This window comes from Passer montanus, unplaced genomic scaffold (assembly GCF_014805655.1).
Source record: "Passer montanus isolate IOZ18808 unplaced genomic scaffold, ASM1480565v1 scaffold14, whole genome shotgun sequence".
Classification (NCBI taxonomy): Eukaryota; Metazoa; Chordata; class Aves; order Passeriformes; family Passeridae; genus Passer; species Passer montanus.
In genome coordinates, this window is record NW_024360941.1 from 11,803,697 (window position 1) to 11,830,498 (window position 26,802).

General features: G+C 39.8%; 2 protein-coding genes across 2 annotated transcripts in view; one reads left to right on the forward strand and one right to left on the reverse strand.

Moving 5' to 3' along the window:
• DCTD (dCMP deaminase) overlaps positions 1-16,660 on the reverse strand; it is a 57,735-nt gene extending 41,075 nt beyond the window's left edge. The window contains exons 1-3 of the mRNA XM_039700153.1: positions 16,529-16,660; positions 15,339-15,513; positions 14,558-14,622 (exon numbers count right to left, since the gene is read on the reverse strand). The gene's annotated coding sequence lies outside the window, so the exon portion shown is untranslated. The remainder of the gene's footprint in view (positions 1-14,557; positions 14,623-15,338; positions 15,514-16,528) is intronic.
• The window catches only part of WWC2 (WW and C2 domain containing 2), a 95,352-nt gene continuing 84,741 nt past the window's right edge, over positions 16,192-26,802 (forward strand). The window contains exon 1 of the mRNA XM_039700150.1: positions 16,192-16,622. Coding sequence (XP_039556084.1) covers positions 16,492-16,622 — 131 coding nt within the window. The 5' untranslated portion in view covers positions 16,192-16,491. The remainder of the gene's footprint in view (positions 16,623-26,802) is intronic.

Below are 26,802 nucleotides of genomic sequence, written 5' to 3' on the forward strand. Positions count from 1 at the left end.
CCTTGCCTGACTTTGCCTTGCTTTGCCGAGCTTTGCTTTGGCAGACCTCACTGAACCCTCCTAGACAAATTCAGTAGAAAGAGCTCAGTGACTGGAGCAGAGAAAAGGATGAAGAGCATAATTGCTGTAGTTTCAGCTGGGATACAGTCAATTTTCTTCTTAGTAGCTGGTACAGAGCTGTGTTTTGATTTAGGATGAGAATATTGTTGGTAACACACTGATATTTTAGTTGTGGCTGAGCAGTGTTCACACTAAGCCATGGAATTTTCAGTTTCTCACTACACCCCACCAGTGAGCAAACTGGGAACAAGAAGCCATGAGGGGACACAGCTAGTACAGCTGACCCAAACTGGCCAAAGGATATGTCATCAGGCTCATCATTAGTATATAAACTAGGGGAAAACTGGCCAGAGGTCACTGCTCAAGAGTGGCTGCACATTGATCAGGATGAGGTGAGCAAGTGTACTGTTCATCACTTGTTTTGTATATGATTATTATAATAATAATAATTATTATTATTTCCCTTTCTTTTTCTGTCCTATTGAACTGTCCTCATCTCAACCCATGAATTTTATTTTTTTCCTCCCCCAGTTCTCTCTCCATCTCCATGGCGGGAGGTTGATGAGCAAGCGTCTGTGTGGTGTTTGGTGAAACCACAATGCCCCACCCAACATGGGACACAAAAGGTACATGTAACAGGTGATCAGACTCAAATGTATTAAAACAGATTTGCTATAAGCATTTAGTAAATTGTTTAATAGTTGCTGGTCACAGTGTTGACAATTCCTATCAGAGCTGTTGCACTTGTTCTCAGGGTTGTGTTATGTTCCCTGTTGTGCTGTTTATCACCTCTGGGGCCTGGATTAACGGTATAATTTTGTTGTACTTTGTAACACTGGCTTATGATAGGATAAAATTACTGGCCATGAAACTAATCTTGTATTTTTACAAGATTTACTAATCTTGTATTTTTAGCATTACCATCATCTCAGTACTTTGGGAGCCATCTCAGAACTATTAATTGTTAATAATTACACTCTTTACCTGTTTAACTCAGAGCACTAATCTGTGGGGAACACAAAGGAGGACATTTTCCCCTGCTCCTCCACCTTCCCTTTCTCCTTCACCTTCCCATTCTCCTCCAGGCTAGTTAAAACAGCTCTTGAAATTTTTTTATATACTCAGGATGTTCAAACCAGTATATTCCTGTCATCTACTCCTGAATATGTTCAGGTCATGGTTAAACAACTATTTAAGAATACCTCCCAGAGATCTACCCCAAGGCTGAACAGTTATGGCAGGGTGTGGGGGATAGTACCTTGGACAGTGCAAACCTCAATGTTTCAGAACTTCATTTCTGAACAAGTGGAGAATACTGAATAATTAGTAAAATATTTGGAAAAATTATGCCATTACCCTGACCATTCCAGAGAGACACAAATCACTGCAACATGCTGGGGACTGGCCCAGGCCAACCAAGCCCTGCTCAACACTACTCAGCACCTGCAAGGGGAAAAGAAATTGTTTGGATCTGATGAGAAAACAACAGCTTTTGCAGCTACTCCAACACCTGCAACATGCACAAGCCCCCTGACAGGCTTGAGTAGACACAGGCATGTGGCTACTCCAACACCAGTGACTGGCACAGGTACTCCAACCTCCATGACAAGCACTGCAGCTGAACTATTGAGCCAACCCTCGCCACTATCAGTTGCCCAATACACAAGTTGAAATGTTGGACGCAAAAGTAAACTCATCTGGAAAAGGAAGAAACTCTTCCCTTACTAAGGGAAGAAGTGACAAGCAGATTACTCCAGAGCAGGACCATCAGGAGAACATGAGAAAGAAGATGCAGGACTCATAAAGGAGAGGGTAACTTATCCCCAAGCGAGATGAGATATGTGAAAAGATTTCAGCCATCATCCAGGTGAGTACATTGTCACCTCTCAGCTTTGCGGCTGAGATAAGCCTGAAATTAGAGGGTTGGAAACCCAAACAGCTGGGATCCTTTTCTAGGGAAGAGGGCATTGACAATGCAGTAGGAAAAGAGACACAAGAATTCAGCTTCTGCAGCTGACACCTGTCAAGCCCTACAGAAAGGTATCCCTTCAAGAAAGCAGTTGTATATCACCCAGACAAATGGAGAAAGGTATGTGTGGAGGTTCATACCGAGCTCAACACCATCGTATGCCCACTCATTGTCAGTAATTACCTAGAGAGACAGAGAGGGACAAGCAGTGGGTGAATTGGCTGTCCAGCTCCGGCAATATGAAGAAAATATCTCTGCCTCATTATGGACCTTTGCCTCAGCTGTGGAGAAACTGCCCAAAAAACTGTCCTGTGAATTCCAACAATTCATATAGTCTATTTCCCACCACTATGGACCAGTATCTCAGCTATGAGGACTCTGCTCAAGAGAGAGGACAGAGTGACTACACACCATGGCTCACACTGTGGCTCTATCTGCATGAATTCAGAAAGGACACAAGGAAAACCAACCTCAACCCTAGAGGGACAGGTATGTGAGTGCTCAGTATATAAACTATGGGGAAAGCTGGCCAGGGGCCACTGCTTGGGAACTGGCTGGACATCTGTCAGTGGGTGGTGAGCAATTGCATTGTGCACCACTTGTTTTGTATATACCAATTCTCCTTCTATTACTTCTATTATTATTATTATTATTATTATTATCATCATCATCATCATCATAATTATCACCATCATTATTCCTTTATTTTCTGTTCTATTAAATTGTCTTTCTCTCAACCCATTAATTTTACCTTTCCCCCCCTCCCCAGTTCTCTTCACTATTCCCATGGCAGGGGGACAGTGAGCAAACAGCTGTGTGGTATTCAGCTGCCTGCCAGATTAAACCACAACAATAATTTAATTTCAGTTCCTACTCTGACAGCACTTCCATCTTCGTGAACTTGAATGAATAACTTAATTTATGTCTTAAGTCTTTATTTCATAATATGTCTGAAATAATACTTTCTTCCCCTTACCATAGGCAAATGTCTATGAACACACTTGCTTCCCCAAATTACAGAAGAGTCAGTTGCAAGAATTAATTAGTTAATGTTTGCAAAGTGCTCTGAAAGCAGAAAGCACTCTATAAATGCTAATTATTAAATCAAAGGTTTATATGACTTTATTACCAAACAACTAATAAAATAAGTTACATAGCTGTTGCAGGTTAGAAAAAGCACTTTTACTGTCTAAAAGATATAAAGGTTTTAATTAGCAAATATTTTGAATGCACTTTGCTGAGGAAAAAAAAATGCTAACTATTAATACAGGTTTTCCCTAATGTAAATGGCTACAAAATATGACCTCCTGGATGCTATGGTAACTTCTGCAGATATTATCTAAAGTTTTGTCCCATGGCAACAATATTTTTATTTAAGAGACAATTTTTGTAATATTTATGAAAAAAATCGTGCTTACGTTTGTCAAACAAATGTTTGGATGCAGCAAGAGATTAAAGGTATCATTCTTAGCAGAGAATAGCAAAACCTAATGTATTGTCAAATTATACATATATACACTTACCATTATTTTTGCCATTTAACTTAAAATTATATTTTGCTAAGTTTCCAAGCTTCTGCTGATTCACAAGGCTCAGCTCTTCCAAACACTGCACTCTATCTGCATATATGTGGCCTGTTATCTACATGTGATCACAGCACAAAAAAAATCTAATCATTTTAGCTTAAAATCTAAGCATGCAAACAGATTTGAAAACTCTTTTGTGTAGGCAGTTAGACTGAATTCTGAAAGTGCCTGAAACCTTCTGCAACACTGTAGATCTCTAGCTCCACACAGTTTGACCCTGACAGGAGAAACCGTTTGCTCACCTGTTTGTGACACTTGTTTCCCTTCTGGATGTAATAATATAAACTTGGGCATAACAACAATAATAATAATATGTTGATCCACTGAGTGTAATAATTAATGTGCTAATATAACTGGTTCTGACGCATCCCCTTCCTACATACATTTTTAATATACACTTTCTTGTACAGCCTTCCAAATTATATTATTATTATTGTGGTTGTTGTTGTTGTTGTTATTTTTATTATTTCAACATTATCAGATAGTGAGCAGTATTTCTCAAGTACCTGGACTAGTGGTTTTAAAAGAAATTTGAAAGTAGATCATGATAATCTTATTCCCCGTTGTAATGTCTGCCTGTGACTGTAGAAAATCAGAAACCTTGAGCCATAGAAGTCCTATTAGTCTGCTTTGCTGAAAGAGAAGAAGTGTGACAAAATCCTCCCTACTTAAAGCGCTCCTGATTGCGGGAGGATAAGGAAGCAGCCAGCCAGGCTCATTCAGTGAAGCAATGCAGCTTGGCTGCTGGGGCCTGTTTCTACAATCCAGGAGACAAAAAAACTTCCTGCTGTTCCCAGTGCTCTCAGCAGGAAAGAGAGGTTCAGGTGTTATTCCTACTGAAATCAAGGGTCTGCAGCTTTCCAATGCCACAGACTGGTGGCTCCAAAACACCCAAACACCCCTGGGGAAGGTGGGAGTATGTGTTCATTAATTTGAGCCATAAATCACAACTTCATATGGCAGAAAAAATGTCCAGAAAATGATATGCTGCAGGAAAGGGTTATGTCCATTTCTGTGCTCTTACTAGAGCTCTTCCAGGCAGATGGGGAGTCAGAGCAGGGATGCCAAACCTTTATCTTGCATCGATTTGTCAAGATGTCACTGAAGGAAAGGTGACTGAGATTTTCTGGAAAGGAGGCAAGGTTCAGGGCTGAGGACAGGAAGGTCCATCTAGGAATAGATGGGAAATGAAAACTGTCCAGGAGATTTGTCAAAATGTTAAAGGAGTCTTCAGCAAAAGAAACTTAAGATTACTGAACTTCTCTAAGCCCGGGGTTTTTTGATTGTGTTTTCTTGGGTTGCAAACTTACTTTATAAGCCAAAAATAATTATATTTTTACAGAACAATTCTAGACTACCTAATAAAAAGTTTAAATTATTTTGTGGTTAGTCAAAAATTACACATTGTGAGATAAATTGTCAATGACATAAAGCAAGACCAGTAGGGCTGAAGTAAGGTCTTAATGATATTTTTGCTGTTATCACTATAACTATTAGCCCTTATTTTTAAAAAATCACAGAAAATTGCGGGGCCATTCTGCAGAAAGTTTATGGGTTTTAAGATTAACTTAATTTATGGTATTAAGTATTAACTTAATTTATGGTATTAAGATTATACTAAAATTTGTGGAAAAAAAAACCAAACAAGAATCCCTTTTAAAAGTTATTTTTAATACTACATGAATGAAATCAAAATGGTTTCAAATAAAATAAAGGTATATACAAATCCTTGCTTGGAAAACCTTACAATGCATATCAGCTTCCTCTGAATAATTCTGATTACATCAGAGCTCAAAAATAGAGGTCTACTTTGAGTCCTGTATTTTGACTTTGTGTAGTTTAGTTTTTCACATTCTGGTATCCCAAGAGATTTTGTTCCATTCATGGATAGCAACAACATAATTAGACATAATGTAGAGAAAAAAAGGCAGACATGGTCAAGAAATACTTCTGTCTTGTAGCTGGGCAAAAGGCAGATTAAATATTAATAAATGATGTGAATAAAATACTGCCTGACAATAAATTATGAAAAAGTGGGAGATGGCACTGGAATGGGCTGAACTTTGGAATATGATGTCAAAAGTAAACAATAGGGATTCAATAGGAAAAAAAAGTGTTATTTAGGGAAGAAGTATGCAAGTTATCAGTAGAGGAGAGTGCCCTTTGTCCTGGGAGTCTGTCTCAGAAGAGAAGCTTCAGTCACAGCAGTAGTTCTCAGACACAAGCTCATCCCAATGAGGTGGTGTAACACAAGGAATTAGTCCAGTCTATGGCTAAATAAAATGGAAACTGTAGCAGAGGGGGATAGATTCTTCCTATCTCTGTATCCGGTACTAGTGTGACTACTAATGGGGTGTTAGTTCTATTTCTGACATTTCAAAGAGAAAAGAGCTCCTTTAACTGGTGTGGAGTGAAAAGAGAAAAATGAAAATTATTAAGTGACTGGGAAGTGGGCTTTACAAGGAAAACTTACCAAAGAAGAGATTAAGAAGTTATTTGATCATATCGTGTACACTTGTAAAATAGAAATATTCATTTCCACTTTTTCAGGAGGAGATTTAAACACATTTGATAAAATACAAGAGTGAAGAATTCTGTGATGGAAATAGTATAGCTATGCTTAATTCTGGTATATAGAAATTAAAATGTATGGAGGTTTCAGGATGCAAAAATCCCCTGCTTGATTGTTTAAATTAAAAATTCAGCTCTTTGGGTTTCTTGGAATCATTTGAAGGCAACTCTCCTATTTGGTTTGGTATTCCATTACCCTTGCTTAGTTTGGCAATGTAGTTTTCTTCCTACTGGTTACATGTCTGCTTTCAAGAAAGTCTGCTCCTGTGACTTGTCCCAGAACAATTTGCTTATACAGGTCCTCATTAAAAACATCAATAGCCTAACTACACATTGAGATAATCTCAGATTTTAGAAATCATCCATGTAACAATCCAAACAGATTATGTCCCAGTGTTGGGCAGGAAAAGCAAGGCTTTCCAGAGGTGAAGAAGCCCTGTCATATCCTGGAACTGACACTGTTTGCACTGCACCCAGGCTGGAGGCCATTTGGAATATGGAATCAGGTTAAGAATTGAAATTACTGGACTAGCAGGACTTTGCTTGGTGCTGCAGAAGTATCAACTCTCAGGTACTGCAGCAGAGAAAACAAAGTTTTGATGGGCTCATTACCCTTTGTCCTTCATCCATCATAGCTTGGCTTTGGTTTTATTCATTTTTGCTATTTCTTAGTTTTCTGCAGGTCCTTCAGTCCCGTATTTGACATGGTTTCAAAAAATATGACATGACAAAACCTCATAATTATTCTGTCATTATGGTTTTGTATATTTAAACATATGAATCCTCTGTAAATAAGTAAAAGGTTATGAAAAAGAATTTTAGCTCTGCAGTTTGTTTGGGTTTTTTATTTTACTTTGATTTGGAAATGTCATGGTTCACTGCAAGCTCACCAGAGTGAGTTTAATGGATTAGAATATATTATTAAAATGAGACTGCTAGAGAAGTATATTGCACAGATGTGGAATACTGTGAATGTGTTACTGTAAACTCTGCTGCATTAAAAGGCAGTGTACCATTATCTTTTCTTTCTTGCCTTATAGGATTACAGGCAGGAACAGCACTGCAAGTTCACTACAGTGGGAAAGTTTTATCTATTTTCAGTTTTTCTTCATTTATGTTGAAATACAAAAAAAGAGCTCTTAAAGATAAATATATAAAAGCATTACTCTTTCATGTGGTATTATAGACACAAAATGTGCATATATGTGCTTTTGAGATTTTTATGCTATTTTTTGATTTTTTGTTTTCTGAAACATGATTTAAGGATTTACTTCATTCAAGAAAATCTCTTTTCATAAACAACTCATTATCTTCTTCCTTGCCTCAGGGTATTTCATTGCCTCTTGTACCCAAAATAAAACAAAACAATCTTGTGTTAGATTGCCCATGATCTATGAAAACCATCTAAAATTTTAAAAATCTGGTTTTAATTGGACAGATCTTTGTTTTCTCTAACAGCATCTTGGTACCTGTGGTTAGCAATGTTACATGTAGCTTGAGAAAAGCTCATTCCCTGAAAATAGCGTAGAAGGCACACCAATGGGAAAGGTGTCAACAGCCCTCAATCTCCAGTTGCTGCTTCTTATAGTCATAGAATAAGATGAGTTGGAAGTGACTCACAAGGATCATTGACTCCAGCTGCTGGCCCTGCACAGGACAACCCCAAGAATCACATCTGGGAGTGTTGTCCAAACACTTCTTTATGGAACCACTGCATCTTCTTCTACCTCTCACTGCCAGAGTGGCTATTGGCGCTGTTCTGAGGCCACTGCAGGATGTGCAGCATATTCCCCTTTACTCAGCGCCCTTCCCGAGCAGAGCCCAGGCTAAGAATTCCTGTTTTGGCTTTGACTCTGTTTTTCTGGCTGAGTGGAATGGTTTAAATGACAACCCCAGTGACTGACTCGAACAGCAGATGTCACTGTTGGCAGCATGGTCCTTTGCCGTCTGTGCACAGCAACCAGCACAGAGGGACTACAGCCACTTACAAGACTTGGTATAGGTATGACAGGGTATAGCCATGACAGTACACACTGGGGGCCCAATGACCATCAGTGATATATCAAAAATCACCATGAACCCTGGTTTAAGTAGAGGGGGTGAAACTAGGTGGAAGTTGTACCTTGTTCTGTGTTTTGAAGATACTTCCAAGAAGTGGGGGTGTGGGGATGCTCCAGAGAAGAGAGCAGCAAGGTTGGTATAGGTATGACAGTACACACTGGGGGCCCAGTGACCATCAGTGATATATCAAAAATCACCATGAACCCTGGTTTAAGTAGAGGGGGTGAAACTAGGTGGAAGTTGTACCTTGTTCTGTGTTTTGAAGATATGCTCCATTTTATTTCCTTGGGGTGGAAGACCTAATTATGCAATCTAAAATAAATGCCCAAACTTATTATTTCCGTATTCCTGGAGCAGAAAGCACAATGCTGCATAAGAGTATTGCACTTCTTTCACATTTATGTTTGGGGGAAAAAGGTGCCCATGTTAAATGATCAGAGAATTTCTGAACCAGTATTTGAAAACACCATTTTTCTTCTTTATATTAACCCCGCCACACTTCAATTTGTTCCAATTACTGAACATGGCATATTGAGTTGTACAGTCACGTAGAAGAACCAAGGTCTTTTACAAGTGATGATGTCCACAACACCATTGACAGCTGCAGACACCACAATCTTGAGACAGTTTATCACTTTTCCTGATTGTCTAGAGAGACTAAAAGCAAAGCACCACTGATTTCAAACATCCAGTCGCTTGCTTGCCAGGGCACCTTTGGCCTACAGTTCAAGAAGCTAGTTTGCAGTTCAGCAGATTCTTTGGTTTGGTATGTTTGATTTAAAAGGCAATCTTTAAAATCTTTAAACCCTTTAAAGATGTGGAGAAATGAGCAAACAGGAATCTCATAAAGTTCAACAACAAAAAAAAGTGCAAGGTCCTGTACCTGAGGAGATATAACCTCATGCACCAGTACACACTCCAGGCCAAGGTGATCCTTGGTGATACAAGGTGACTGAGGAAGGTGATCCTTGTCCTCTGCTCAGCACTGGTCACATCTGGCATGCTGGGTACACTTATGGGCTTCCCTGTGCAGGAGTCCAGTAAAGCACCACACAGGGATGATTAAGGGACTGGAGTAACTCGCACATGAGTAAAGACCGAGCGAGTGAGAATCTTGAGCCTGGTGAAAAAAAGGCTCCGTTATATCTCACGAATATATAGAAATGCCTGAAGGGAGGATGCAAAGAAGATGGAGCCGGGCTCTTTTCAGTGGTGCTCAGTGACAGGATCAGAGGCAATGGTCACAAACTGAGACAAGGAGTTTCCCTCTGAACATCATGAAACACCTTCTTCCTGCTGGGTGACCAAGCAGTGGAGCGTGTTGACCTGAGAGGCTGGGGAATCTCCATTCTTGGAGATACTAAAAAGAATGCCTGGACATGATCCTGGGCAATTGTCTCTAGGGGACCCTGTGTAATCAGATTGAACAGGATGGCCTCCAGGTGACAGCCTTCCAACCTCCATCATACCATAATCCTGTGATTTCTTTGGTATAAGCATCAACTACATATCCTTTTGCTTTCACCTTTACAGAACAGCTGATAATCAGCAACAGTTCTGACATTTCATACCCCAAGGATTTTGTATTATTTAATAGTTAAATTTTGCAGACTTTGACTAGATTCTAAATATTTTTTTTTTAATTCTTGCTCAGTGTAATCTTTTTATGGTGTTGGAAGCTGTTTCTTTATTAGTGTGTTTAATTTATGAAAATACAAGTGCAGCTAACTACAATTTATGATTTTGTAATGTTTTTCCACAAAGAAATTAAAAGGAGAGAACTTGAAATATTGTCATGTGTCTTATATGTGGACACATTTCATAACGCATGCTTGACCATATGAAATTGATAACTTTTTTACATATTTTACCTGAGAATAAGATACCAAAAAAAGGAATTTTTGTATGATTTTTTTTTGGTGATAATAAAGCTTATCCCAAGCATTTCTGAGACCACATATTGAAATCATAAAATTGACATAATTCAGTTCAATAGATTCAGTTCAGGAGCTGAAAGCACCCAACATTCTAATATCTACTCTATTTCATATAGGTATTTTTTACTCCATCATGTCACTTAACACAATTCTTTTTATGATGCTCACTGAAAAGTGGACATCATAATACCATGCTGTGTTCTTCAAACTGTTTCAATCCTCCAAAAAGTCCAAACATTGGGATTCTGGGTTTTGGATAACCAGACTAGAATGAAAATTGCCATGGAATAATTCATACAATTCAGCAACGTCTCTAGAAGTGCTAAATCATGGTATTGATGGATCAGTTCCATTTTTGCTATAAATTTGCACAGATTGATTTTATTTTTGCAGCATGGTTTTTAGCCTCACTTAGCAATAGAAGGATTGATGTTCCTTTGTTATTGGCTCGGTCAGACATCAAAATACTTCAGATTCATGCAAAGAAACTGTATTTTTGAGGGGAAAGAAGAGATGAAAAGTGTGTAAAGGGGAAAATAAGCACTTTTTATATTAGAGTTTGGCAAGTCCATACTTCTTTGCATTTAAAATACAATTTTTCATTTGTTAGAAGAAAGGTTTCCTAAGCCTCTCCATCAGTCAGAGAATCATTTTTTTTGCAATGCAGATGTTACACACTCTATTAGTCCAGTCTACTTCATTCACTGCACAGTGATCCTGAAAGTGCACAGATAATACAGAGATGAAAGGTACTTCAGGATGCTATTGCTAAAACATGACATTTCATGTTTTGTCTGTTTCCCCCCCTACATACAACACCGCAAATGTACACTAAGTGCTTTCTTCTGGCTGAGGTGGGAACACTTAACTCCTTGCAACAGAAGAGAGGGACTGTTAAAAGCATTAGCTCTGTAAACCTGTGAACTTGAATACTAGTTCATAAAACATCTTAAATACTTCAAGAAATTCACTGCCAAAGTAGCTGTTATTGAGAAGTTCCTCCATCCTTCCCTTCATGCCAATGAGCAGTAATCCTCTATTGCTGGCCAGCTTCTTTCATACATGCAGCCAAAAGAGAAGACCAGGCTCTTGGGACCCTTCCTGGCTAACCAGAGATGCTTTGTGGCTTTCCAAAGCCATTATGCAGCAGTGAATACACAGAGTGATTCCATGGATATGACAAAATGTAGGAAACCTAAATGTGTGCACAAGTATCAGAAGTACACAAAAGATGCAATGAGACTGTTACTGTAGGAGGTTTAATACCAAGACTGCATCAAGAATTTTTTGGGAATATTCATCAGACACTGATTTGGACCTCATGAGTCCTAGGGGTTTTGGAACAACCAAAATTCTCCATCTTCTTCTCTCTTTGTCCACAGAAATTTCAGCAGTATGAATTATGAATCAGAGTTAACAGAATTGAATGCTAAGTTAGTTTAATGAGTGGCTTGGAGTGAGTTTGAGAAGATTTTACCATGAAATCATTGCTCACATTTCCACAGCTAACTTTGAGGCAAAGCTCATATCACATAATTTCCATTCTAAACTTTTCATTTTCTACTCTAAACTTTTAATCAGACTAACACTAATTTAAAATTATTCTCTGTGCTTACTTTCACATTCATAGTATGTCTTGACTGAAAACATGTAATTGCTCAGTACTTTCTCCTATGCATGCCTGAAAGCAAAAAATAAAAAAAAAAAAAAGGCAAAAATTCTTGAGAAAAAAGGGCTAGTATATTAATTTGAAGCAGAACCTGGCATAGTCTTTTTTCACTGATACTCTGGGAAATCTTTGTAGAACTGTCTAAGCAGCAAGCTGTTCAAATGGATGTAAGTGGATAGAGCAGGCTTTGGAATAACAAGAAAAGCTGGATGAGCATAAACATTATCTGGCTCCATCGATTCTGCAGACCTTCATCATAAATTCAACCAGAAACAAAGACCTTTACTGTCAGATGTATACATGCATCAGAGGCTGACAACAGGAAAAGCAGCACTCCTCCTCCTTTCCTCCCTCATGCATGTATACAGTTTTCCTTTGCAGGACTTTTAAAACTCTTTTTAAATGTAACAATCTCACTGCATATGGGAGAATTTTTTGGTGTGTGCTTTTTTCTCTGAAGACATAGCTGTCAGATAAAATTCACCGTTATTTAATTAACAAATATTTATAATACTGAAAATACTGATTACTTTTTAGAGTTCTACAGTAGCTACATGTGACAGAAGTCAGACTCACGGAACATATTTGGTGGTTTAAGTGTTAAAAAAAACCCCAGTGTAACCAATATATATATTTTCAAATATTTTTGTCAGATGCTTCTAGAAATTAGTTCTGTTGCCATACTTCACAATTCATTCTATACTCAAAATCTGTGTGCAAGCAGTGAAAGCTGAACTATGGAAATTTTCAGCGAAACTGCTGCAGCTCCTGCTTCAGAGCCATTTGTGGATAGTAGAAGTTAGAGCTGTAACAGCTGTACATTTCACTAGCATGACACTCCAGTGGATCATCAAATTCAGGGAGTCTCCTATTAAGGAAGGACAAGGTACAAACACAGGCTTATTTGATCACAGTCAGTTCCAGAGACAGCCTTATTATGAAAGAAGAAGCAAGCAGAGAGCATCAGGAGATTAACTACATTAGCAAAGACTGGAGTGGGTATGTTTCTTGTTATGTGACAGGATACAAGTACAGGCCTTTGAAGACCTCCTTTGGATACAGCCATTTCCATACTTGTGTTCTCAATTTTCACATAGACATTTTTTCTCCTAGTTAACACAAAACAGTTATGATTCTAACTCCCTTTAGCTCAATTCTTTAACTATGCACTACTTAGCATGGGAATTTCTTCAAGCCACTTAAACATGCATATGCAAAGCAAAAGATAGGAATGATTAGCTCTTTCACATTGATTACCTCTTGTTATTTATCATATTTTCTGAGAAGTACTTATATCATGCCATAGCTAGATTGTTCTGTGCTTTTGGACACCTCATTCATAGGAACCCTTCTGTGTTTTGAATAAAGCATGCTTACATCTTCTGAACTATGCTGGCTTATGTAATTAAGCCAAACAATCTGTGGTATGCTGTCAGCTGACAATGTCAGCACAACATGCTAGGCAGGTTATCAGTTGAAATGCAGGAGGTATACTTGAAAAAATACCTTCAAAAAGCCGTATGTTCTCACTGGCAATATTAAAGGCCTGTTTACACAAATAACGCTTAGTTTTTGTCCCTCTGATGTCAAGCACTGTCATGCTTAAGTAGTCCTAAACTGGCATTTTGGACTGTAGACTCTAACAATGGATGGAAACACAATGAAGTACTCAAACAATGGAAAATAGAGGGAGGAAGGGGAGAGCCTAACAGCAGCAGCAGTTTATACTGCAGTGTAAGCACATCTGCATATAGACACACAAGCATGTATGTAAAAATTAGACAATTATGTAATGACTTCAGTGTATTAATTTCCATTTATTTATGAGAATTAAAATATTGCTGTCTTCTTATGAGAAGTATTACATAGGTAAAGATGGTTATAACTCAGATCCACATCCACATGGATCTCATCTGACCAATAATCAAAGATGTGGGTCTGCCTGCCTTGGTGGTGACAGAGAGTAGGAACTGAGCATTCCCTCAGGTGTCGTGACTACCTTCAGAGGAAGTATTGACACAAATGATGTTCCAGTTTTGTCTTGGTATTACAGATCTTCTGATTTTATTCTTTCTTTTGTGTGAATTTTTTAGGGACTAGGAGTACAGGAGTGTTGCTGTATAATAGGCCTGCTTTTTCAAGATGAAAAAGGCTATATTGTTATAAAAGCTCGTGGTTAATGCCAAAGATAAGTAACTGGCAGTTGGTTTCAGAAAGAAATGTATATCCTCTATAGATTTTTATCAACTTACATAATGATATGTCTTACTGATAATGCAAAATGAACTTTAAAATGGAAAAGGAAATTCAGTTTATCCTGTCCCACAACTGCCACATGTAATTTCTCACTATAAGGCAACCCCTATAAACAAATTATAAAATTGAGTAGACTGTTTAAAAGGACACAAACTAAATGCTTGGTAAATGTGGGGATGGTTTTTTACTGATGGACAAGAAAAAAGGACCTTACAAACCAAAAAGCTGTCCTGGCTTGTAAAATAAGCATGTATTCTATTTGCTCATTGAAACAATATTCTCAATAAAAAGAAATGCATCTGCCTCTTTAATAGGCAATGATCCTGCTGCATTCCCTAAGCAGCTCGACTCTTATGGAGATCCAGAAGTTAGCACAGCTCAGTTTTTCTCCACTGTTAACTACCAGGACCTTACTTCACATATGAAGTACAGTTTCACTGCACATTACCTTAGACGTCAAAATCTTCAAAAAAGTCTGGAGGAGGGAGGCACATGGGTCATTTGGAGACACAACTGCAGAATAAAATAAGTAGAATGACTAAAATAATGCAGATCTTATCTGTACCAGACTGGCAATTAGCTAAACTAAAACAGTATCTTGCTGGTACATTTTTCTATTTAGGAGCAGACCCAACAGTAGATAGCTATAAATTAGTTACTTCAATGCTTGTCAGATATGTGGCCTCTGAAGTGGAATCCAAAAACTTGCTATGCACAGAATAAGTCCAGTACTTAATAAGTGTGAATTGCCCCAGAAGAATAATTCATAGAGCTGAATACTAGAAAGCTATAATGGAGAAGATAAACAGACATAAAAAAACCCCAAAAACAAAAACAACCCCCACCCAAAAAACCAAACAAACAGAAAAACCACCCCCCCCAAAAAAAACAACAAAAAAACCCCCTAACAACAACAACAAAACAAAACGTCCAAAAAAACTCAAAAAGCCAAAAAAAAAAAAAAAAAAAACCAACAAAAAACAAGCAAACAAAAAACAAACAAAAAACCAGCTCTGGGTTTGAGATTTCCTCTCCCGGGAAAATCTTGTTACTTAAAACCAGTAACTTTAAATAAAAAGAAATAAAACATTCTAGGAAACAGGGACTTGAGTTACCTAGGAGTTCTAGCTGCTAACCTAAAGAGTCATATTCCCCCATTGATGCTCTACTTCTGGTGCCAGATCTTGGAATCAGATACACATGCAAATTAATAGAGCTCATTAAGTTACCTTCTATCAGCTGAACCATGGTAACCAGCCTGGGGTACTCTTCTCCAATGGCAAATGAGAGATAAACACTCAGTAATTCACACCTGGTGTCTATGCTTAATGCAACTCAGCTGCTTGCTTTTCAGGCCACAAGTCCAGGGCACCCACGGCGTACGCATATTCTTCACTGGTGGTTCTGTTAAAAAAACCCCAAACCAACAAACACACAAAAACAAAACTAAAGACACTAAGTTTAGGTACTTCCATGGTTAAAGAGAGGTTCCTATTTGTATGTAAATTTTGAACTTAGGTGTTTTAAGTATCAAGGTTCTTTTTAGGAACCCTTGAACCTTACTGGACTTTAGCAAGAGTTCACAAGGATGCGAAGGGAGGTTGGCGGGACCTGAACGGCTGGGAGAGGGCACTGGACACCACCCCGACTCCGGGCATGGAGGCAGCGGCAAAGCCGCCTTTTCCCGGGGCACGTTCCCCGCGCTCCGAGGGCCGGGACATGCCCCGCGACAAAGCCTCCCGCTGCAGGGCCGCAGCAAGCTGGCGGACAAAGCGCGGGACGCGCCGGTGTCCGTCACGCCGGGCCGCTGCCGTTCCCGCGGGGCTCCCGGCCCCGCCAGGCTGCGGGGACGCGCCCGGGACCGCCCGTCCCCCGCGGGGGGCTGTCTCCTGCCCTCACACCGGCCGAGCCCCCGGGCAAAGCTCGATGGAAGCAGGCGGGCCCCCCTCGCAGCCTTTCCCCGCTCCTGCCGGCCGTCCGGCCCTGCGCTGCCCCGCCGGACGCTTCCGCGGCCGGGGCCTGCCCGGCCCAGCCCGGCGGGCAGCGCGGCCAGGGTTAACCCTGAGGAATGCGGCGGGAGGAATGTGCATGCAGATGAGATGGATGCTAATCTCATGCTAATGAGCGGCGGCCGCGGCCGCCCGGGGCTCAGCCGGGCTCCCCGCGCCCAGACGGCAGCTGGGCTCCGCCGGCAGCCCTGACCCGCCGCCGCGGCGCGGGCGAGGCGGCAGCCCGGGCATGGTGGACTGAGACCCGGCAGAGGGCTTCCCTGGGCTCCCGCGAGCCCCCGCTCCCGGCCCCTTCCCCGGCCCGGGTCGGGGCTTTTCCCGCTTCCCGTCTTTCTTTCTGTCCCTATGGAGCAGCTACCCCCGCCGAGCGACCATGCCTAGGAAAGCGGGGAATGGGCAGCTTCCCTTACCCGATGGCTGGGAGGAGGCGAGGGATTACGACGGCAAAGTCTTCTACATCGACCACAACACCAAGCAGACCAGCTGGATCGACCCCCGGGACAGGTGGAGCGCGGGCAGGGGGCGGCGAGGCCCGGGCGGGCGGTGGGCTCGGGGCGGGGGGCGCGCCAGGGGTCCCCTCCCGGGCCGGGGAGCGGGGGGGCAGGAGAAGCCCTTGCTTGCAGCCGGGCACACCGTGCCCTCCCTCCCACAGGCTTGTTTCTAAGCCTGTGGCGCGAGTTGGTGTTGGGGCGGGGAGGGAGAAGCCTGTGGAGTTCCTCTGGGAGCGGCCGGGGGTTGCTGGCATTCGGGGAGTTCCCGACAGGTACCAAAGTTTGCGAGTTCCTCCCAAACCGGAGGCGCTGGCTCCTCGCCCTCCCTCTCGCCCGGGCGCTGCGGAGCGGGGCCGCCTCCCCCCTGCGGGCTGGCGGAGCATCCCGGGCGCGGGGCCCTGCCGTGTGCCCCCGCTGCCCCGGCCCGCCGCCACCGGAGCGCCGTGCGGGGCTGCGGGGAAGGAGCCGCGGCTGCCGGAGGCCTCGTGTGCTCGCTAGGCCTCAGCGAGCCCAGATGCGCTCAGCCCCGCCGGCCGCAGCCCGCCGTGCCCGCTGTCCCTGCCGGGGCTCAGCTCTGTGGAACTCAGCCGCTGGAAGTGCTTCGGCCAGTGGAGCAGCCTGCGCCAAGGCTGCTCGTCCCGGAGTGCCCGGGGCAGCTGTGCCGGCTGGACACGGATGCTGGCTCTGTGCCTCGGCTTCAATGACTGTTTTTAATAGCTGGATCACAGGCGCACAGGATACCTAGTGCAAAACGTGTCTTTTGTCCGAAGTGGTGCTGAAAAGTAATTAAACTTTGTGCATATTATGGAATACGGTGTTGCAATTGGAAACAGTGCAGTCTTATTAGTTAAAAAAAACCAAACCAACTTCTAAGAGACATTATCAATTTGTGAAACAAGCAGCACTGAATTATAAATGAAGGCCTTGGTTTATATTTCTCAGGTGAACTTAGAAAAGGTGGTTGTGGCGAAGCTTGCTGGCTGCAAGTTGCAGAGGAAAGTTTTGACGAGCATCATGTGCTGTGTAAGGCCTGCTGCTCAGTCTTACTTGCTATGACAGCAAATTCCAGTAGTGGCAAACTTCATGCTTAAATTCCTCTGTACTTCACAACTTGTTAATTACCTTGTAAATATCAGTGAGGTGATAAAGTATACAGGACAATGTTATTTATTACACCTGGCATTCTTGGGTGATTTTTTTTTTTAATACAGGCAGTATAAAACTTCTGTCTTTATGGTCTCTAGAGATAGTGGATATGTTTTTGTTCAGCTTTAGACCTTAAATGTGTGTTTTCAAAGCAGAATAGAAGATAGTATGATTGAGGTAAAGCAAAATGTGATATGGAATGAACTTGTAATACTGCCTCAACTAGTATACTATTAATTGAATTTAATACCTTCTGTAGTCCTGAAAAGTTCAAGACTATTCATATTTGATGGTAAAATTTGAGTCTTCACTCTCATTAACAGAGTAGACAGTGACATAACAGTTGTGTGTTTGCCATCCTATAGGAATAGGATAAATATTGTTTCATTAATGCCTTATAGGTGAAAGGGAAACCAAGTCCTGAGAGCTTACTCCCTTAGTTCTCATTACAGATTATAAAGACCTTTTCAGAAGAGTAGTGTTTGAAATAATTGTTAACCTGCTTCAGTCATGCAAAACAAACAAAAAGGGATTTTGCCCTAGGTACTTAAGAGAACCATGCTTTAGTGTACATGGCTCAGCTGTGAAGCTGAATTGCCTGCACAGAGGAGAGACTGACAAACCCATTTGATGTGCAACTTGCAGTATTTGTATTTATATTGGTGACTTGTTTTGGAAAAGCTAACAAGGAATTCGTGAAAGTCTTGTGATGATTTTGCTTTAGATTCAGTTTTATCTTCCGTGTATTTAGAGAATATACATTTGGAAACCACACAGAACATTATTTGGGCTTGCTGTCAGAAAAGTTGAAAAGTGATTTTCCAAGTTTGTCAATACAATGAAATCTGGATTAATGTTGTTTCTAAAACTTATAATAAATTGTCAAAACGAAGGTAATGAATTATAAAGACTGAAAACATGTTGCCTTGTCTGGTGATACTTTAGGACTTTCTTTTTCCCCAAATATTTTCTCTCATCAAAAGATCATAAAGTTTTCATGATGTACCTGTGGAATATTATAGCACACAGGCTTCTAAAATGTTTCATTGGTAAAGCAAGTGTAAAATAGACAAGTTTTTACTGACAATGTTAATTCTGCTGTTGTTACATTGCATTCCCTGGATGATTACATAGAAAAGTCATGTTTGATGTTCTAAAATAATTTTTATCCTCTTTGATTTAGAAGATACAAATACTGAAGACTAGTGCTGTGCGACATTAGCCATATGTTTGTAAATTGCCAGGTGTATTTGAGCACAGTTAGGAACTTCGTTACTGGTTTAAAATATTCACATCCAGAAATAAGAGGGCAGTTGAAAATGCCATATTTGAAGGCCTCTTGGAAAATTGTGTTTGTGGTTGTTGTGTTTTCAAATATGTTTTCTCACGTTCTTTTCTAGAACATTTATTTGTTACTGCTTAGGTGGTGCAGGTCTGCTAATACAATTATAGCTTTGTGTACAACTGTGGAAAAAACCTTATATCACTTTCAAGTTTTCAGTTTTGCCCACTTATATCTGAATAGTCCCACTGGTGTTAGAGAATCTCACACTTTCAAGAGCAATAGTGACTTAGCTTGTGTTTTGGGAGTGTGGTGGAAGCTCAGGGGTTTTTAATGTTTTGCAATGTTCACCAGTGATTTTTCTCTCCAAACACTCTTCTGTGCTGATTTGTTTTAAAGGCTAGTGGCCCAAAAGAGAGGGCCACTTGAACTTGAAGATCTATAATTCAGATAGACAGAGAGACATAAAGGCAAGAATGTGAGAATTGTAGCAACATTTTCAGTCGCTAAATATATAGATTTTATTTCTCTGTTCATGACTCCCTCAAGCTACAACAAGCTGAGAACTTGCTGGTCATGACAGTTCTTCTGGAACTGGCTTATTGTAAGAAGATAAATAGCCCAAAGTATGAATTTTATCCTCCTACTACTTGACAAAAATATTAAAAGACAACTATGGACTGAAGAGGTTGAAGCAGATGAAAAGGGGAGAGAGGGTTAGAAGAATGCATACTGTTTTTTGAAGTTCCCTTGAAACTCTTTCATGTTCTTGGAATACTGAATAATTGTAAAGTATTGCTTTGGGTTTTTGGTTTTTTTTTTCCTGATAATTAATAGGGGCTTGGGTGGACAGGAATTTGAGAAGGAGAATTCTTCTTTTTTTCCATCATTCAACACATTTTAAGTAGGTCTCATGTTTGTTATATTCCTTAGTGGAACCAACAGAGAAACACACCGAGGAGGAATGCAATGGAAGATAGGAATCTCAGTAATCTGAATTTTTCAGAAGTTGGATGATGCTTGGTTTTCTTACTATGAATTCAGGGCTTCTCTTATCTTGGTTTCTACATAATAAGTAGTCCAGTGCACACTGCTGATCACCCTTGAGTCAAAACAGATGTTTTTTTTATAGCTTGCCTATAATGAGTTCTGCATCACAAATTCTGAAGCTGCGAGTGATCTTCATTTAAAACTTTATCTGCAGTCCTGTCCCACTCCTGTCAGTGGTAAGGAATGAGATACTATGAAAACAAAATTATCCTTTCTGTTCTCACTTCACTTTCCACTGAGGTCTAAAATCTTTTAAAAATACATTTGTACATTTGAAATGGTTTATAGTATACTTCTGCTAAAATGTTTCGAGAGTACTTGCTAACCGTGTAACTAAGAAAGTGCTTGAGAAACATTAGCTGTCAGAAAACCAGAGAACTTTACAAGTTAAGATTGTGAAAGGGTTTGCTTTGTGAGTAGGGAATGCAGTTTCCATTGCTGCTCTCATCTTTTGGGGAGGTGAAAACACTACAAATTTTAGCATGGGATTTTGTAACTTGTGCTAGATTTGTCTGAATTGGGAAATTTACTAGGTTTTGGCAATTAAATGTCATTTGTCCTTTTTCCATTGCTGTAGCTCAGGGGTGCATGGTAAAAGACTTTCAGTCACAGCAGAAATAGGAGTCACATGGGACAGTGGGCTCATTAAAGATAGCAAATAAGAGGCAAGCAGAAATGAAATAACATGGTCAGAGGCATCATCAGAGAGTGAAAAATACATTTGGATTGATTCTTTAATGCATGTAAGAAAGCTGTGCTGTGACAGATGAATAAAATAATAAGTGTTAGTTATTACAGTTTGCAAGGGATTGATCTTAATTCTATTTTAAGTGCTGACCTCAACATTGATCATTTACCACTGCAGCAACTACCTGATAATGGCCTTTCTTTAGGCTGCTGCTTTCTAAGAATGAATTTAATGGCAAACCATCACTGGTTTCTCATATCATTTCTCATTCTGTTTCTATCTTCGCTTCTGTTGTTTGCTAATAACCGAGGAGGGCATGAGGCTTTCATGTTTTGATGGTATGGAGCTGCTAAATTATTGTTTCAACATACATTTGAGCCTTAATCAGCAATGGTCAACTTGCTCTTTTGAAAAATTAGTTGAGAATCCTTTGACGGCACTCCAAGATGTACAGCTTGAAATAATCCTGTAGTGAGATAGGGAAGAAAAATATATTTGGGAAAAAAAATTGTTGCACTGTTTCATCCTGTAGTATCATTTGTTGGTTTTTATCCCAATTCCACCTAATTTATTTCTGCCTCCTTGGCTGCTCAGGAATGTGCATGCTCCCTGTGAAACTGTCTAGTATCTCATTCTGATTTCAGTGACAGGTTGAGGACTGCTTTTACTTAATTGATCTATATTTATTCAAAATAAAACCCATGATGCAAGTACTGAACATGTAATGAGAGACTAGCTGTGTCTGAAGTTCTGACATCTTCATTTGTTTATCCAGTGTTAAGTAGAATTCTAATACTGCAGTGCTCCTGTAGCTGTGATAGCATCACACAGTGTTAAAATACAAAGTGATTGTGTATGTGAGTTTGTTAACCAGTCTGTCATTTGCATGGGGCTGTGTGTTGTTGATTTTAGCATTAGTGAAAATGGCTATGGTAACTCCGAGATAAGGCTTTTATTCTTTATTTCTCTTGAAGTGATAGAGCTGCACTGTGTCTTTCATCTCGGGCCATGTGAAGTTAAGTCAGGAAATGCTGTGGACTATTTGCTTATGTGTGCAAAGTATGTACTGCTGGTCACAGCCAAGAACTGTGACCTGGTATGTGAAGTGGGACAAGTGCTATAGGCTGTGGTTTATCCAGAACTGTGTCTGTAGTACTTGCCTACTAGAACTACTTCGATTAAAACCTATCTTGACTTAGAAAATAGTGTTACAGTAGTTGTCATGCACAACATAAGACTTAATGAGAAGTTGTACACGTTAAGGAAAATAGCAAGAGTCAATATATAAATCAAATATGAAATATTATTTATGACTTCAGAGATCTGTACAGATTGCATTAGGAGTTTTTTTTCCAGTTAAATAACCAGTTGTCAACTCTTTGACTAAAATTCTGTGCTTTGGATGTGATGCTAAGGTTATTCTAATAAGATAAGAGGATTTCTCTACTTCCACTTACTAATGTTTGTACCATCAATCAATAAGTTGAATTTTGGAAAAGTGTTTTATTTTGTTTTTATGCTACCTTCTTATTTTTAGTCTAAAGAAGTGTTACATGTATCTGTGATTTAACAATTTATACATCACATGGGTGACTGAAAACTGGACTAGTACTCCTGGAAGTAATGAAGAGACCGAAAATGGACAAACAAAAATTTACATACACTACTATTTCCATGGTGATACACTTTCAGAAAGGCAAGAATAGAAATTATGCTAAGATTCCACAACTGTTATGCTGTGGTGTTTAAGCTCTTATGGATTTAAGCTACCTGGAAGGAGAGTAGAAAAGTATTCCAGGAGGATAATGCAGCCTCCACACTGGCATGGTTCTGCTTACATGTCCTCCTTCTGCCACCAAAACTGATCCCAGGAGACAATTTGGCTAAAATGCACCCCATTGTTTTTAGGGCTGTTTCCCAGCAGAATCAGTGTGTTGTGTTGCTGGCTGGATATTAATGCTAGTGTGAGCCAGGAGGCATGTCCAGAGCTGGGAGCAGAAGGGGAGAATGGTGCTGTAGAAATCAATATAAAGATCAATCCTAGTTGCCATGGAACTATTGTCTTAGGTGTCCGTTTCTGTTGTTGGGTGTTTCCTTTGTTTTCTTGTGCATGTCTTTGTGTTCATCTTTGCTGGGTGAGCCAGCAGTAAAACTGTCACAGATGTCCTGATCCTAAATATGTTTTCTGTAACCAAGAAACCTTTATGATGTTGCAGAATTTTTTACTGACCTTTTGAAAGTTTGTTGCTGTGAAGCTTGTGTTGAAGAGAAATTTTGTCATTGTGTGGTTGCAGAATTAGAAGCTGTTTTTTGGAAATGTGCTGCTGTTGACAATATGCTTATGAATAGCTAATTTCTACTGTTTATGAAAGAGATAAAAAATTATTTTATTTTGATGCATTTAGTTCCTAATTTTTCATAAAATGCGTTTTATGCTGTGGTGCAAAGTGTCTCACCAGAATGATGGTGTAATTCAAGATTTTTTAATGTCTTACTGTATTTAGTTCCTAATTTTTCATAAAATGTGTTTTATGCTGTGGTGCAAAGTGTCAGAATGATGGTGTAATTCAAGATTTTTTAATGTCTTACTGTGTGAAGCAAAGTGGAGCCATTTGTCTTCATGCATTTGAGGTAATCATCTGTATGGACAGCTTGACTTGTCCTTCATTTGGAAGGGGCAGCTAGTGGCTGAAAAGGGAAGTTATACCTTGGTTACAGTTTTCCTTTTGTGTTTCTTCAGTAATTTAAAGGGATTTGCATTGTGGATGTAGTCTTTTAATATAGCACATATTTAGAATTGATGAAGACTGCTGCTCTTCCCAGTGACTTTTTCCTGTGCAAAACCATTAATGATGGTGAAGTTTCTACCTGATGAAGCCGATCTCTGACTCTTGTTTTTAAAAGAGCTTCTTGGGGGAGAGATTCCTTCCCCTCTTTGTTTAAGTGTACTTTTTAAAAGCTAATTTGCTTTTGGATTTTTTTTGTTGGTTAGGATTTGCGGGCTAGAGGCAGTCTGTCAGTTTATTCTATTGACTGAAACAATCATTTGCATCTTATAGAACAAGATCAGATGCTGTCCTTTGAACTTGGATACTGTTTGTACTTGAAGAAAAGCAACTTTATCTCATCAACTCTGAATACATATTGTATTCAAAGTAATTGTGTGGGTATGTAAAGACACATTATCTTGGGACAGCAAACTTGAACTTCTGTATACTCTTGCTGTGTGCAATACAATGTTTCAAGTTGGACCGGCTTTGATGTCTGTGCTATTTTTCTCAATTCATGAAATAAAACTTCAATCTTTATTTGTAAAGCAAAAAAGAACAACCTACTGGAATGCCTTCCATAATATGCTGATTGATTTGGTAATCATGCTTTCAGTATCTAGAAATATAAGTATTTTTTGACTATTGGTACAGGGGGAAAAATTTAGGAGAATCTGTATTTTAACTAAGCTCTGTGAGGACACACCAACTTTCTCCTTGTTAATAAAGGAATAGTAGTTTACACACCTTTTATTTCTTTTTAAAATACTTCTAAGTGCTAAACTGTAGGCTTGTCCAGATAAGCTTATTTAAGGTTTGCAGATCTGACCGGTGAAGAATTCTTACTCTGATTCAATGCCTGACCCTTCGACCATAGGAGCTTACCTCCCTCACAGAGCTGGGAATGTCTGCCTGGGAATGAGGCTGGTTTTAATCATATGGCAGATGAACTTTTGATAGTCTGCAAATTGTGTACAAGCACATCATGCCATATGGCAGAAAATATGTCCCATGCATGACGAATGTCGCCTGCCTTTTAGCTAAGTGGCAGGCGTATGTCTTAGTACCATCTTGTCGAGATGGGTTTGACCAAAGCACAGGTGTCCCCTGTCGTATAGCTGCATGGCAGTGTTTTTATTGGGATCACACTGTGGAGGAGCAGTTCGGGTCTCTTCTGCCTGTCACTCGCTAGGACACTTCTGGGCAGGGTATTTGATGTATCGTTCCCGTAGAGCTTCCAAAAGAAGCCATATGACCCACTTTGGCTAAAAATGTGGGCATCTTAACTTTACTCGCTGTCTGTGATGGACTGCAGAAAATTGTCAAGGAAAGACATTTATTTATTCTTGATAGAGAAACAATGGGATGGGTTTTTTTCCTTTGTCTAGTACTGTCAGTGGTTAAACTGCAGTGTAGCCCAGAAATGTCTGTCTCGTGAGAGGCCATGATGGTCTGATCTACAATGAGTGCTCTTACTTGAAACCTAGTCCCTTCATTCTTAATGCATATGTTCTTGATTATGCAAAAAATGTCTATTTAAACTTTTTGCCTCTTCACCAATGTTAACAAAATGTCTCTGTGAAAACTCTTAATTCCTCTTAGAAAACCAGTTAAAAACAGTTTGCATCAGAGATGTGATTCAGAGTTATGCGGTAGATTTTTGTAATGCTGTTATTAGCCAAATAACTGTATTTTTAAAGTGCTGTTATTTAGCAAGTGATTACAGTGTCATCCTGTGATTTGATTCATGTTCCTGAACCATTCTGGCTGTAGCCTGACTCTTGCGGAGCCTGACCAAGGGGCTGCTGGTTTTTGTACTTTGTTCTGTTCCACAAAGTACACAGCAGAGACCAGTTGTCAGTGGAGAAAAATTTATAGTGCAGGAAGGCTGAAACAGCTGGGAGATGAACTCCCATATTTGGGAATATTTGGATGTTATTCTTAGTTTTGGGAAGGCAATGGGAAAAGTAGTGACATGATTTATAGTGCAGGAGGGCTGAAACAGCTGGGAGATGAACTACACAAGGAATATTTGGATGTTATTCTTAGTTTTGGGAAGGCAATGGGAAAAGTAGTGACATCTAGTGATATCTAATGGACTTTGCTTCTGTGAAATAGACTGTGGTCACTACTGCTTATGAAGCTTCTTTGACTATGATTTAATCTTTGGTGGGTTCATAAGAGATGCTAGTGGTACCAAGTTGCCCTGTGAAATAAGTGACATTTTTGTTTCATAGATTATCCACCACTCAAGTATACTTCAGTTGTCATACATGTGTTGTTACTTGGGACGTGATTTAAATTTAAGACATTTTGTCTGTCCTGCTTTGCACTGTGAATACCCAGCTTGAGGTATCTCTGTATACATTATTTCTTGGTAAAGCATGAAATAATCTACTTTTATTTTTGAATTATTTTTGAAGGGAGATGGCAAAAATAGTCTTCCCTGAGAAATTCAGGAGACTTCAGAAGTTCAGGAGCTCAAATTTTATATAGGAAGCATTTTCTCAGTAGAAATGTATTAACACACTACTTGTTTTCTTAATTTATTGTTAAAACTGACAGAAGTCATGGTTTGCCTAAGAGCTCTATGAGACTTGATAATGGTTTTGTCTACTCTTGAGAATGTACTCCCATGTGTACCTAAGCCCACTGTCCATCCAAATTTGATCCCCCTATTCCCAAGACCCAGTGTATATTCAGTGTAGTCACATGTTACAGAAACAAAAAATCAGGTCTTTTTCAGTTCATTCTGTTAGTGCTGTCTTAACATGTCCTCATCTTGTACAGTAATTTGTAATAAATACTAAATTATGACCTTGAAAATATTATTTGTGACTGTATTTTTTCTGGTTTATTTTAGTTACATTCCCAGTAATGGAAAATTGTATTGTGTGCAGGGTCTGACTCAAATGGTATTTTGGGTCTTTTGTAGCTTGAGACTTTAAGTGTGAAGTGCAAAGACTTGCATGTAGCCCCCCTTTTTAGTTTGGATGGAATTGTACAGTGGAAATGAGTTCTAGTTTGGAATGCTATGGACTTCACTCAGAAAGATTTACAAAATAAGTTATGGTATGAGTTTAATACACAAAACTATTTAGTATTACATTCAAGAGTGAACAGTGACAAGCTGACAAAACTGGCATCAGAATGTCCTTAGGGTTGGAGTAAGATGAAGAAAATGGGATAGTCCTCAGACGACATGATCTCTGAGAGTCTGACTTGAATTTCACCAATTTCACCCTTCTGAAGTAAGTTA